We start from the raw sequence: 16,121 nt of genomic DNA, 5'->3' as shown, positions 1-16,121 counted from the left end.
TTGGTTCAATAGATTTAAAAAAAGAAGCAACCTCCGACAGTTGCTTAATGAGAGAAAAAAAAAACAACAGAACGCTAGACAATTTTATCACAAAAATCAAGAATTTCAGAAGAGCCAGAACCTTTGACAGTACAAAAATAAACTTTGTTTTTCTGTGTGTGTATATATATATATATATATATGTGTTATGCACTGCATATTTTGTAAGTTGATATAAAAATGACTTAAAATTAAAGTAAAACTTTTTATTCTTTGTTGCATGTTCCCCTATCCTTATTTACTATGTGTTAAAATGACCCCATTTAATGCTGTTTTTTAGCACTTTGTCTTCTAAGAACACCTGAGCATTAATTGTGGTATTGCTGTATATTATAAAGAAAAGAACATAATTTACTTTGTAAACAAGTGCACGCCCACATACACATTTAGCAATTTAAAAATTAAGGATATAAAAGAATATAGAATTTTTTTCCTTCATATATTTGTCTAATATGTAAATCAGACCACCCACCACTGATCTCTGGAGCAAGTTTTATCAGTGAGTAGCGGCATTTCATCACCTAGTGTATTTATTTGTTTAGAATTTAAAGTTCATTTCATGTAACCAATTCTGATCAGGTATCTTCTTTTCAAATTCAGTTTAAAATGTCATTAGTAAAATTACAAATATCATCATCATCATCAAATTCCTGCCATGTACCCTCAAGGGGTGTACAGGATATGACAGTACTACATGAAAAAATTACATCATTACTAACTTCCTATCCACAATTTTCCTCCAAATCAGTCTGTTACTTGTCAAGACTCCAACATTATCAGATCTTATATTTCTATCATCTAAGGCACTTTGTACCGTATCAATCCACCTATATCTTGGTCTTCCTCTGGGTCGTTTTCCTGCCAACCTGGCAGAGAACACTTGTTTTGCTAATCTTTCCTCTCCCATTCTATTTAAGTGACCATACCATCTGAGATTAGCTCTGCTAACGCATTCCTGGATGCTGACAATGTCAAGTTCTTTCCTAATATCCTCATTTTTAATATGATATTGCCATTGATGCCATCTGTTCACGCCTCTAATCTTTCTCAGGACTCTCATATCTGCGGTCTCTAGTCTTTGGTCAAGTGTTTTACTTCTGACCCAGCTCTCAGATCCATAAGTTAAAATTGGTTTGAACACAGTCTTGTATACAGCTAATTTAGTGTTCCGAATAATTTCTCTCTTATTCCATATGAATTTATTCAATTGACTTCCCATGATACCAGCTTTGCTGATTCTGTTGTCTATTTCTATATTTAGTTTACCATCTTCAGTAAAAATTGTGCCTAAGTAGCTGAAATGTTTTACATGTTCCACAGGTTCTCCATTCACAACACAGTTGACATTTTCAATGATTCTGCCTATTTTCATTGTCTTTGTCTTTTTATTGCTGACCTTCATACCATATCTATTACAACGGCTATTCAATTTAGTCAGAGAATCTTGCAGACTTGTAGCAGATTTATTTAGAAGTATAACATCATCCGCATAAAGCAAAGAGCTGACATTAACATCTCCAATTTTGATATCAGGTTTAATACCACATTCCTTCATAATGTGATCCATATAGATAATGAATAACAGAGGGGATAATGTACATCCTTGTCTCACACCAGATTTAACATTAAACCATCTTCCTGTACTTCCTTCAATTCTAACTGCTGACTCACAACTCAAATAAAGACTAAGTATTGCTTGATATAATGCCCCATTGACACCATATAACTGCAGCGTATTGAATAGTTTCTCTCTTGGCACCTTGTCATATGCCTTTTCCAAATCGACAAAACTTAAATACAGATCTTTGTTATATTCCCATGCTTTCTCGACTATTTGTCGTAAAGTGAAGATCTGATACTGACAACCTCTATTTGGCCTGAATCCAGCTTGTTCTTCGCCAAGCTTTTCTTCCAAAATTCTTCTCAACCGTTTCTCAAGTATACTTGCATAGATCTTGCCAGGAACACTCAGTAGGGAAATACCTCTGTAATTCTCACATTCAGTTTTATTTCCCTTTTTATATATGGGTACTATGAGAGCTCTACTCCAATCATCGGGAATTCGTCCCTCTGTCCAGGCTTTCTGAACTATGCAGTGCAGCCACTGTAAGACTCTTATACCACCATACTTCAGCATTTCTGGTCGAATATCATCTACTCCTGCTGCCTTTCCACATTTCAAGCCTTTGATGGCTTTTTCTACTTCAAGTATGGATATGAATTCCTGACTGCATGCCTGGTCAATGTTTTTTACCACTGTGCTGTCATCACTGCTTGTTTCATTTAGCAGTTTTTCAAAGTAATTACTCCATACTTCAAGGATATCTTTTTCTCCTGTTTTCATTTCACCTTTATCATCTCTAATTCCTTTTACAGCACTCTTTCCTCCATTCCTAAGCTTCTTCAACAACCTCCAGAATATTTTGCCACCTTCTTGATATTTATTTTCTATATTCTTGCCAAAGTCCTCCCATGACTTTTGTTTAGCTAGTTTTACACACTGTTTAGCTTTCTTACATTTGTCTCTGTATTCTGTAAGAGTAAAAGCTGACTTATTTGCCAGGAACTTTTGATAAGCTTTCTTCTTTTCCTTCACTGCCTCTTTAACTTCCTGTGTCCACCAGGGAGTTCTGATTTTTTTATCCTTGCACACAACCTCACCACATGCCTCTCTGGCAGAATCAATCAATGTTTCCTTCAGAGTTTGCCAATGAATCTCCAAGGTTTGATTCTTGTTCTCAAACTCTTTCATTTTCTTTTCAATAATCTTTCTGTATTTTAGTCTACAGTTCACATCTGAGAGCTGCTCAACTTTTATTCGCTTTAAAACTTTCTTACATGTTATTCTTTTCAATATGAAATTCAATTTTATCCTGCTCAAGACTAAATAGTGATCACTTCCAATTTCAAATCCTCTGTACACTCTGGTGTCCTGCACCAGGGAGAAAACATCACTATCAACAATAACATAGTCAATGAGACTTTTCTTATTCCTAGCCTCTTCTCTCCATGTGAATTTGTGCACATTTTTATGTTGGAACATGGTGTTAGTAATAACCAGTCCATGTCCTGAGCAGAAATCCAACAGATATTTGCCATTATTATTAGCTTTGCTCTTTTCTCCAAATTTTCCCAAAATATTTTTGTATGTCTCACAATCATTTCCTACTCTGCTATTTAGATCCCCAACAAGGACCAACTTTTCATTTTTCATTGTGTCAGTTGCTTTTTCTAAATCCTCAAAAAATTCCTCCACTTCTACCTTAGTAGAACCTTCCGTGGGACCATAGGCACAAATAAGTCTCGTTGTCCAGTTCCCCATTCTCATATTTGCCCACATTACTCTACTTGAGACTGACTGCCATTCAAGAAGATTAGCCTCGTATTTTGTGTTGAATACTATGGCTACTCCTTCTTTTCCTTGATTGTCATTGCCTGAATATAACATTTTGTATTTATTGCTCAGGAAGATCTCACCAGTTTTGGTCTTTTTTGTTTCAGTCACCCCTATTATGTCGATCTGGTACTTATCTAATTCCTCATCTAGCTCCATTTCTTTGCCATTCAGGCTTCTTACATTGATAGTACCGATCTTTAACTCTGGTGATGTTGAGTTGGGGTTTGTTTTCAGATTTGTTCCAGTAGCTGACTTTTCGCTGTTCGCCCTGGTTCCCTGGCGAAAACAACGGGGGCCTTGTTTAACCGGGCGACGCCCCAGCCGGCATGAAATTTTGTCATGTTGTACCATCATTTTTTATTTTGGTTTAACCAATAAGAATACAATTTGGTCGGCTAAATCCCAAATTGCCAGCCCATCCTCGTTCGTTCAGTATCAAAGTAGATACCCAACAGGGTGCACCACGAGAAGGTGAGGATTGGACATTAGGTCAGAAGCCCTGGTCGGTTCTCCGCATTCCTTTAAAGGCTATGTGGAGGTCTCCTCTCAGTTATACAGCTTTGACCCTTAAGCACCCCAATTACAAATATATATATATATATATCTTCAAAAATTATGGAAACAACTACCGTGTTAGAGTAAAACTTCAGTTTAATATAAACCAAAATAATTACTCAACGTTTCAACCTTCACATCAAGGTCATCATCTGGAATATATACATATATATATATATATACAAAGAAACAAGCTGCACAATCTACATGGTATGCTGAAGTTAGATTGATAACTCTTGTAGATATACAGTGGTTATACATGGCTTTAAATTTTTTAGGAAATGATGATGTATACTAAAATATTAATTAACAAACTTTAATCAGTACCTTCCTATATTTTGCCAATGTTACATTGCTGTCTTCTAGGATCACAAAACTATGATATGTGCACGCAGGCACTAACAATGAGCAAATGAGGCTTAAGAAGGGAACTGAAGTTGGTCCAAGAGAATCCCTTAGCTGGCTAAATTGGTTTGTTTTGGCTGTTGGATTGATGTTCTTAGGATGCAAGCTTTACAACTGCAAGGGACCTTGCAGTTGTAAACTGTCCTACTATGGCCAAACAGGCAGAACAGCTAATATCAAGATATCCTAACACAAAGACTACATCCGGTTTCACCAATACAGCCACTCAGGACTTGCTGACCATGCACTAGATACTCACTACAGAATAAGCTGTAAGAAAGCCGCTTTACTACACCACAGCAAATATAAGTATTATGAAAGATTATTCCTGGAATCGGCCTCAGCTCTAAAAAACTTCCCAAACCTCAGCAAATTTGGGTGGGAAGCTGAAACTTGCATCCTAAGAACATCAACCCAACAGCCAAGACAACCCAATTTAGCCTTCTATGGGGGCACCTTTAGGACTCTAGGATAGACTTCAGTTGACTTCTTTAGCCTCATTTGCTCATTTAGTGCCATGTGCACATATCGTAGTTTTGTGATCCCAGAAGATACCAGTGTAACATTGGCAAAATATAGGAAGGTATTGATTAAAGTTTTTTAATTAATATTTTAGCATACGTTGTCATTTCCTGAAAAATTTAAAGCAATTAGATTGATTTAGTCAGCCGTAAAAGCTACTGGCATGACCTCTAGTGAAAAAAAAAAACCTTACTACATCAAAGCTAGAGAGCATGTTCACACAAAAAAAATTTTACTTATGTAACTAGGAGGGTGGTCCGAAAAGTTCTCGGCCTCGACCATAGATGGCAATACTATCAGCAAGATTGTTTTTTAAGTTGGTACATCTGTCATAAGCTTCCATGTGAAATTGCAAGTCATTCTATCAAGTAGTTTATTTTATACAGCTGTCTGAAATAAAAGTATTGCCTGTATATCCCTTCTTGAAATAGATCGAAATTTAGTATCGTGAAATTATAAAATTCTTTCTAAAAGAAGGTTTTAGGCAAAAGAAATTCATTCGAAGTTCATAAAGGTTTATGGGCACTCTTCTCCTTTGTTTTCAACAATTAAGAAATGGACTGGTGAGTTTAAACGAGGCCATACCCTTCTTGAAGATGATCCACGTGAAGGACATTAAAAAAAAAATGTAACAACATCAAAAATCATTGATCAAGTGCACAATATGGTATTGGATGACCGGTGCGTTAAAGTGTGTGAAATTGCTAAAATTATAGACATTCAAAAAAATGTATAGGATATATTTTGCATGAAGAATTGCAAATGAAAAAGCTTTGCATAAGATGGGTGCTGCACTTGCTCACATCAGATCAAAAACACACTCGCATTAAAATCTCTGAACAGTGCTTGGAGCATTTTAACAAGAATAAAACTGATTTTATGCATCGATTTATTACTATGGATGAGACTTGAATTCACCATTATACACCAGAATCCATAGGGATGCTTAAGGGTCAGAGCTGTATAACTGAGAGGATTCCTGCACATGGCCTTTAAAGGAATGCGGAGAACCGACCAGGGCTTCTGACCTAATGTCCAATCCTCACCTTCTCGTGGCGCACCCTGTTGGGTAACCACCTGGGTACTGAACGAACAAGGATGAGCTGTCACTTTGGGATTTAGCCGACCTTTTTTGAATTGTAAGTAGCAGTTAGAATTGAAGGAAGTACAGGAAGATGGTTTAATCTTAAATCTGGTGTCAGACAAGGATGTACATTATCCCCTCTGTTATTCATTATCTATATGGATCATAGTATGAAAGAAGTGTGGTATTAAACCTGATATTAAAATTGGAATCATGATTTGGATTCATAACTTCCTTTCAAAACAGCTAAAACATTATAAATTATGGAATGAAAGAATAATAGATGCTAGAATAAAAATAGATAGAGGTTATTTAACAATAATTGGTTTATATGCCCCAGAAGAAGGAAGAGAACAGGATAATATTGATTTTTATAATCAGCTATAAAACATATATAATAAAATAAATAAAAATGATTATGTAATTTTAGCATGAGACTTAATGCAAGAATTGGAAACATGAAAATTAATAATAATATAGGAATATATGGAGAACATACTCTAAACTGGAATGGTAAAAAATAGATCGACTTTGTAGTTTATAATAACCTAAAAATAATGAATTCTTTCTATAAACATAAAGACATACATAAATATACTTGGGCAGCAAGAGGATGGAAATCAATATTAGATTTTTTCATATTAAATGAAAAAACATCAAAGTTTTCATTAGATGTTAGAGTTCACAGAGGATATTAAATAAGCAGTGACCACTTCCTCGTTAAAATAAAATTAAGATTACCACCTAAATGGCTACAAGTAACAAGAATGGAAAGAAAATTTAAAACATTTGTTTATAAAACTAGACTATTAAATGACACAAATTTACAATGGCTATATGAACAAAGAATTAACCAATATCTAGATAAAATAAAACAAAATGTAGAAATAGAATGGATTAATATAAAAACGATACTAAATGCAGCAGCAAATGAAAGCTTAGGAAGGACCAAAAAATTCAATAAAAGGAAAAAAACTGAAGATATAGGATGATACAATCAAAGAAATAATCAAAATAAAAAAAGAAGCCTATAATGAATGGATAAGCAGTAAAAGATTAGAAGATAAATAAATTCCATGTGATGGTGCAATGACCGTTAGTCCCCTTTTACGGGGAGGTATGGAACCGGCATGCGTGACGAATCAGGCCTATGGCTGGGTCAGTATTCCTGGTTGTAATCTGTTTGTGTTCACGGGACCGGTTTGCCTGCTTGTTAACATTTAATGAAAATGAAAAGGAAATAACTAAAGAAGAATTAGAAATCACCTTAAAGAAACAAGAAACGGAAAATCGCCTGGAGAAGATAAGCTAGGTTCAGAACTATATAAATATGCAGGAACAAGATTCAAAGAAAGACTCCTATTAATTGAAAGGGAGATAGTAAATTCTGTTTCAATTAACAAATTCGCTGGCAAAATAGCCTTTCGGCTTATTATCTTAGTAAGACTCCTATTATTTTTAAATAAAATTTATTCAGCTGGTAACCCCCCAATAGAATGGAAAAAAAGCAATTGTGATTCCTATCTTTAAAAAAGGTAGTAGAGATGACCCTAAAATCTATAGAGGTATAAGTATGCTAAATTCCTGTTACAAAATATAATGCAGAATTTTAAATAGCAAACTAATGAAATATTCTGAAAACTTTATTTTAGAAGTACAGAATGGATTTAGAAAAGGACGATCATGTATAGACTCGGCCTTTTGCCTAAAATTAATAATAGAGAAAAGAAGATAATACAATTTAGAAACACGTATTACATTTATTGACTTTGAAAAAGCATTTGACAAAGTTAAATGAAGCATTTTATTTAACATTTTAAAGGAAAGACAAATACCAAATAATATCCTAAAAGCTATCACAAGTATATATGAAAATAATCAAATATAAATAAGATTAAATCACAAGCTATCATATATGAGAGAGATAAACCAAGGGATCCGACAGGGATGTCACCTCTCAGCAACTCTTTTTAATATTTACTTAAATGAAATAATAATAAAATGGAATAAAAATTTCCACCAAGGTATTAAACTTTCTCCTACTGTGAACTTAAACACTCTTCTTTTTGCCAACAACCAAATAATAATTACAAATTCTGAAGATAACTTACAGAAAGCTATTTTAGATCTAAATGAGATAGCCAAAGATTATGGTATGATAATATCAACAGAAAAATCAAAAACTATGGCCTTTAAAGGACAAGATCCAGCAAGAACTAAGATAGTAATAGATAACAAGATCTTAGAACAGGTGAATTCATTTAACTACCTAGGATGTATGATCACATATGAAAATGAAAAAGATATAAACGTAAAAATTGCAAAATATTTAAAAATAACAGGTGTAATTAACTCTATATTTAAACCAAAACTAGTTCAAAAACAAATCAGACTAAAAGTTTACAATACATTAGCCCTACCAGTCTTATTATATGGAAGTGAAATCTGGACAATAAAAAAAAGACAGATTAATAACAGCAGTAATGAAGTTCATGAGAAAAACTGCAAAGCATACTCTGTTTGATCACAAAAGAAACAAAGAAATTATGAAAAAATTAAACCAAGAATCAGTAATAGAAAAAATTAAAAAATATAAACATGAATGGATGGAACATGTTCAAAGAATGAAAATAGAAAGATTACCAAAACAAGCCTTAAAGTACAAGCCATTAGGAAAAAGAAAACCAGGACATCCTCTTAAACGATTCAACGATGACTTCTAAGGCCAGAATAGGCCACTCTAGTCCTAAATTCTTGATATACATGATGATGATTGGAGATGTTAATGTGAGCTCTTTGCTTTATGTGGATGATGTTATATTTCTAAATAAATCCGCTACAAGTCTGCAAGATTCCCTGACTAAATTGGATAATGGCGCTGGAGCATTGTTGGAATAAATGTATTAGTCTTAAGGGAGATTATGTTGAAAAATAAAAGTAATTTTGAAGTTATAAATTTCTTTTTTCATTGTTAAGCCGAGAACTTTTCAGACCACTCTCGTATACATCTAAATCAAAACAAACCAGTATGGATGGTGGCCAACAAAAGCTGAAAATTTGCTTTGAGTCGGGGATTGCTCGAAAACTTGAACTAAGTGGCTGAATGTGTGTCATCCAAATTCTTGGGATTTTTAAGCCACCATTATTATTAAGATTAGGTCAGTTAATCAAATGGCCACCAAACATTAAACACATTGCTTAGTCACCTGAATAAACAACATGAGCGCATACAATTTACTATTGAAATTGAAAATTAGAAATCGCTTCCTTTCCTGGATACACTGGTCAGATGTCTTTCCTCAGGCAGTCTTTCCTTCACTGTTTACTTCAAGCCTACGCATACTGGCCAATATATGAATGCTAACTCATATCACCATCCTTCGCAGAAACTTAGAGTTATAACAATTTGCTCTAATGTTCTTAAACAAGAATTACAAACTATTAGAGGGGGGGGGGGCAAATAATTGAAGTCCAAATATATATATATATATATATATATATATATATATATATATATATATATATATATATATATATATATATATATATATATATATATACACATATATGTAAATAAAATCAACAAAATTGTCAACTCACCAAACCTGTTTTTCCTTTTACTCTTTTATTCCATCTGCTTTTCTAGTCTGGGACAGACTTCCTCACAGAGCTGTCTTGGACATCTCTAACCTATTAAGAAAAAAAAATGCAAGTTCCTTCTTCCTTGGTCCTTGACTACGTCCTACACAAACTACTATTGTGCTAGGTTCTATCACCTTTTCTATTTGAGAATGATATAAGAATATATCCATCCCACATGCAATAGGTTTATAAAACCCTATAGTAAACATGGAATGGCTGTTTCAAATAATAGAAGTGGATGGGGCAAAAGAGGAGTTGATTTAAGAGGTTTGAGGCAGGACATAATGCTGAGTTTTTGAGTGAGTTTATTTAGCAGGTTTGAGGCAGATCATAGTGCTGAGTAATGTTTTCAAGGTGTTTCACTATGAAACATCATTACATATAGGAATGTAATATTTTATATATTTTTCCTTATTGTTTTTCCCCACACCTATAACATTAGGTTAGACCTGTATCGCAAATATCATTTAGGTATTTCTGGTTTCTTTCTGATATATTCATTTGCTTTAAAACAATTCTAGTTTTTTCCCAAAACTATTAAAATCTTATATATTTCATTCACTTATTTTAGTCTTATAAATAAGACAAGATAGATGTAATACAAAAGAAACATTGATATACAAATGTACATAAATCTGTTTAAAAATATTTCATAAGAAATACTTTCTCTCTCACACTCACCTAAAGAAAAAAATTAACAACAAAAAAGCAGAAAAATTTCTTTGTAAATCCCTTCTAGGATTAACAATTTTGGCCTTCCAATACAATCAATTCAGTCAATTTTGAAATGAGAGCCATCTCACTAATTCAAAGTGAACATTCTTCCAAATAATGAACCTTGTCCTACCTCAGTAGACTTCAGTGTAAACAATTTTCAGAAAAAATACCCTTCTTTAGAAAGGTATCCACTGAAGAGAAAATACTTAGAATATACTGTTGGCTTTACAATTCTCTAAACAAAAATCTTCATTATGAATTTGGTTCCTGTCTTTGTCTGAATAATAGTTTTCTTCCTGTTTTCAGTATTCTGTAATCACATTATCATAAAGAATACTATTTTGAAGCAAAATGTTCTGTCTTCAGTTTCATCTGTTGAAAGGAACAAATGTTGGATTAAATAAACAAACATCGGACCAAAACTAGTACTGGATTTTACTCTTTCCGAGCTTGAGCTACTGTTTATTCTTTTAAAACAAGAAAATCATTAGAGGTCACCTAGCTTTTTATCTTCTGTTAGTTTCTTTCACCATATGAAAGAAATGAATATACACACACACCTATATATATAGGTTTCTGAATGCATTCCTATAACGCTTTATCCACCTTTCACAGAACCATTTTCTCTTTCTTGTCTCTACAGCAATGTAAACATGGCTGTTACTTAGCTGCACTGATCTTTTAATGTGTGGGCACATGCATGCACTAGCTTCAACTCATGACATAACTCATTAGTGCAGTCCTCAAATGGGACAAAATGACATGTAAACTAAACTTCCAGGTAAGAAAAAAATAGTTTTACTCTATTAAAGTAAAATAATGACAGTTTCATGATATGTGTTGGCAAAAATGTAGTGCAATTCTTGAACTATGAAACTTGCCAACTTGCCATTGTCTGCACCATTATTATGAAATGTTGATAAAATTTTGTGATACTTTATACAGTAAAATCCCGAAGTTACGCGGTAGGTGGGACCAACAAAAAGCGCATAAGTCGAATTCGCAAAACTCGGGGTATAATTTTGCATGTAATTTATATATACAAACACACAATTGGGAATAAAGGTTTACAAAAACACCTATATTTTTTAAGAAATATAATCATAATTGTAGTTTTTCGTACATAAAAAAAAGAAAGTTATTTCGATGTCGATGGTTTCTTCATAGTAAGCTAATGATTTTTTTATTCCTTGCCTTTTGCCTGGTGGCTACAGTTTATTCCTCGTTAGAATCTATGTCCTCCAAAATCTGTAAACCTTTCTTTTATGATTGTTCTTACTGTGGATTCCTGTAGATCGAACTTCTTTGCTAGCTCACAAATTTTCATTCCGCATTCAAAATCCTTAATAATGTTGAGTTTTGTTTCCAAAGTCAATGTTTTTCCTTTTCTTGCTAGCTGTAGAAGAATCACACTTGCTTCTTTTGGATGAAATTATTATTTTTTATGTGATAAAATTTTTTCAAGAACATAACATTAAACAATCGCATGGTTTGTAGACTATAAAAATCATGTATGAATGGAGACTGCACGAAACACGTCAGTGCTTGTTCACAGCATGTGCGACACTGGCGAATGCAGCCAATGCCTGAAAGATACGACTAGTGGTGAGGCGTGAAGCGGGACAGGAATACGTACATATAAGAAACTGCGTAACTCCGGCTTCATGTAAGTCAGGGTATGACCGTAACATAAAAATTACCAATAAAGTTACCAACTGCTTTAATAACATTTTATAAAATGAATTACATAGTTTTTATATTCTTTGTAGAGACAAAGACAAGTGAATTTAATTATAATTTAAATTAAGTTTTGTAACCAAGTCTTAAAAGAACTAGTGCATTACAGTAAGAGGGAGGGTGGAGAAATATATGTTTAATTATTCCAATTTTTTCTCATAAGATTGCTTAATATTTATCACTTAATTTATATTAAAAAAATAAAATCTTGCATATCTGATTGAAAATCATAATGGACATAGTCCGTTTATGATAACTAATATATGCTGACATTTTTAAGCTACTTCTTGCAGGAATCTATTCAGTTGATGAAGGCAACAGAACAGTTGATAATTCCTGCTATCATTAGAGATTTGAACACAAAAACTAATATACAAAGGTGGTCTGAAAAGTTCTCAGCCTAACAATGAATGAACAAAATTATTATTTTTTTCAACATAATCTCCCTTAAGACTAATACATTTATTCCAGCAATGCTCCAGCACCATTATAACATCCCTGGAGTGGTTCTCAGTAAGATCTACAAAATACCCCTCTATAGCTCCAATCACCTCTCGATTCGAAGAAAAACGCTAACCAGCAAGGAAGAGTTTTAGTTTTGGGAAGAGATAGAAGTCAGAGGGAGCAAAATCTGGGGAATAGGATCAATGTTCCAACAATTCATAGTGCAGATCCCTTAATTTTCCCATTGCCAAAACACCTTTGTGGGTGTTTACTCACTAATTTTTTCGTCTAGTCTGGTTAAAAGATCGGAAAAACATTCCCTGGTTATTGTTTTACCCTTTTCAAGATAATTAATAAACAAAATGCCTTTAGCATCCCAAAACACCAATGCCATGACCTTTCCTGCTGATGGAACTGACTTCTGCCCACTGTTTTGACTCCTTTTTGGATTCTGAAGTGTAATGGTGAATCCAAATCTCATCCATAGTAATAAATTGATGCACAAAATCAGTTTTATTCTTGTTAAAACGCTCCAAGCACAGTTCAGAAATTTTCACGAGAACGAGTTTTTGATCTGCTGTGAGCAAGCGCACTACCCATCTTGTGCAAAGCTTTTTCATTTGCATTCTTCATGCAAAATATATCCTACACATTCTTTTGAAATGTCTATAATCTTAGCAATTTCACGCACTTTGACTCACTGGTCATCCAATACCATATCGTGCACTTGATCGATGATTTCTGGTGGTGTTACACTTTTTGGACGTCCTTCATGTGGATCACCTTCAAGGCTGTTATGGCCACGTTTAAACTCGGTAGTCCATTTCTTAATTGTTGAAAATAAAGGAGAATGAGTGCCCATATTTTTATGAACTTTGAATGAATTTCTTTTGCCGTTAAACCTTCTTTTACAAAGAATTTTATGACTGCACGATACTCAGTTTTATCCATTTCAAGGGATACAGACAACACTTTTGCTTCAGACAGCTGTATAAAATAAACTACTTGATAGAATGGCTTGCAATTTCACATGGAAGCTTATGACAGATGTACCAACTTAGAGAAAAAAAATCTTGTCGTTAGTGTTGCCATCTATGGTCAAGGCCGAGAACTTTTCAGACCACCCTCGTACAGAGCAATACATAATCTGCACTTAAGTTGCAAGTCAGTAGTTAGAATTGAAGGAAATACAGGAAAATGGTTTGATATAAAATCAGGTGTAAAACAAGGATGCACACTATCTACACTGTTCAGAACTTTTCAGACCATTCTCGTATGTACTTTTTTCTGTTCTAATCTCATAATGTAATGCAAGAACTCATTCTTCAATCTGATTAGAAGCATGGAAGTTTGTAAATTATCTCTACTGCAGGAAGGTGGGAAATTTTGCTTCAGTTAAATTTCTCATGTTGAAAGTTGTATGGATTACTGCAAATAAACTTTGAACTGAAGATGCCGTATAGGCATTTGATATAATTTATCTGCTTTGTCTAGTCCACTCAGTGCACTAACTGTTGAAGATTTACTTGAAGTACTAATTAAATTGTAAGAAATTTATAACATATCTTTTGTGTAATATAATTTATTAGTATGTTGACAATAAATTTATGTCCACATCTGGCTGTAGGCATGAAAATTTTTTCATATACAAGTAAAAATGTAGTTTATCCTTAGCTTTTGGACACCAGTGTACATATGTAGTTTCTACTACTACTATTCCTTTGCTGCTTGTTTCATTTAACAATCTCTCTCTCTCTCGGATCTCCTCATGTCTGAGGACTCGTAACCTTCCTGATGATGCTTCGCCATTTCTTTCTCTCCTGTGCTTCTCTTATTACTTATTCTAGTTTATTCAAGTCCAGTGATTCTTGATATTTGGTCAGTTCACTTGTAGGATGGTTTTCCTCTTTTTCTTTTCCCACATGGGCCCTGGATGATTACTTTTTCCAGGCAGTTGCCTTCCCTTCTACATATGTGTCCAAAATATTGCAATATTCTTTTTTCAATTCTGTTTATCAGTCTTGTGTGGATATTCATTTCTTCTAGGATACTTTTGTTTGTTCGCTTTTCTGTCCAAGACACTCTTAACAATCTTCTCCAGCACCAGAGCTCGAACGCCTCAATTCTTCTTCTTCTTCTGTCATCTTTTGTCATAGTCCAAGACTCAGAAGCATAGAGAAAGATGAAAAAAACTAAGGTTTCTACAAGCTTAATTTTCATCTTTTTGGAGATGTGCTTGTCTTTTCAGATCTTGGTTAAATCATTCGTCACTTTCTTAGCTAGTGCTATTCTTCTTCTTATCTCTTTTTTTACATCCATCTTTTTTTTGTTATTATCACTCCAAAGTAGTTGAAATGGTCAACAATTTCAATTCCTTCTATATCTCTTCTGCATTGTTTAAAATCATTATTTTGGTTTCATCTTGATTTATTCGTAAACCGTGGCTTAGGCTTTCCTTTCCCATTCTAATTGATTTAGGATGGATTTTAATTCCTGTTCGCTTGTTGCTCTTATCACTGTGTCATCTGCATATTGTAGGTTAGTGATTGTTTGGCCACCTAATTTAATGCCTCCATTCCACTTTTCTAGAGATCTTTACATTATAGTTTCGCTGTAAAGGTTGAATAGTAACGGTGAAAGTATGCATCCTTGTCTTGATCCTTTTTCAAATTGGAATGCAGGGGACAGTGAATTTTCAGTTCTTACTGTTGCTTGATTTCCTTGATATAAGTTCTTTATGAGGGTTATTAGATGGTTTGGTATTCCTGATTCTTGCATGATATCCCATAAGATATCCCACCTCATGCAGTCAAAGGCCTTGGAGTAATCTATAAAGCATAGATAAAGGCTTAAGTTGAATTCCCTTGTTTTTTTCAATTATTTGTCTGATGTTAGATATATAATCTCTAGTCCCTTGACCTTTTCTGAATCTTGCTTGTTCTTCTGAGATCTGATGGTCTATAAAACTTTGTAACATTTAACAATATTGCAGAGTAATTACTCCAGACATGCAGAATATACTTATCTTCAAATTTTATATCAATCAACTTCATTATCTATCTGTTCCTTTTGTCATAGATTTTACTAGCCTCCTTTCCCCAGCATCATGATATTTCTCTTTTATATTATTATTAACAGTCTTTCAATGATTACTGTTGAGTCACTTTTTTTTACATACCTCTCTCTCTCTATGTTATTCTCTTAGTGGATCTGTCATCTTGCTAGGAACTTTCAGTATGCTTTCTTTTCCATTATTATTTAAAATATGTTCTCTTTATGTCAGAAGAGGTAAGTTTGTTTTTTTTCTCTCCATGCTCAGTAATATATAATTTTATTCTGTTAATAGAAAAATAATTGCTTTTTCCCTTTTTCAGTACCTCTAAAAAACTGTTGAAGTTTATTGACCTAATCATGATGGACTGTAGTTTGATTCTTCGTTTGATGTGTGAACTAAATATTCTTCCTCTGGCTCTACAAATAACTAACATTGCTGGTAATACAATGGTAATTATGCAGTCATTTTTAGTCTTATATTTTGTTCATTAAAAGATGCAATCTTTAGATGAAATGGACATCGAA

The 16,121-nt window shown here is 33.6% G+C and overlaps 1 protein-coding gene across 4 annotated transcripts in view; it reads left to right on the top strand.

Moving 5' to 3' along the window:
- The window catches only part of PolA1 (DNA polymerase alpha catalytic subunit), a 561,406-nt gene that overhangs the window by 325,039 nt on the left and 220,246 nt on the right, over positions 1-16,121 (top strand). For all 4 annotated transcript variants that reach the window (XM_090402430.1, XM_090402431.1, XM_090402428.1 and 1 more), the window contains one exon: positions 15,917-16,046. In XM_090402430.1, the coding sequence (XP_090258556.1) occupies positions 15,917-16,046 (130 nt within the window). The remainder of the gene's footprint in view (positions 1-15,916; positions 16,047-16,121) is intronic.

Source organism: Typopeltis vanoorti, chromosome 13, assembly GCF_054136105.1.
Source record: "Typopeltis vanoorti isolate ZY-2024b chromosome 13, IOZ_Tvanoo_1.0, whole genome shotgun sequence".
Taxonomy (NCBI): Eukaryota; Metazoa; Arthropoda; class Arachnida; order Uropygi; family Thelyphonidae; genus Typopeltis; species Typopeltis vanoorti.
The sequence above is the reverse complement of the archived record's forward strand: the minus strand, read 5'-3'. Positions and strand labels throughout refer to the sequence as shown.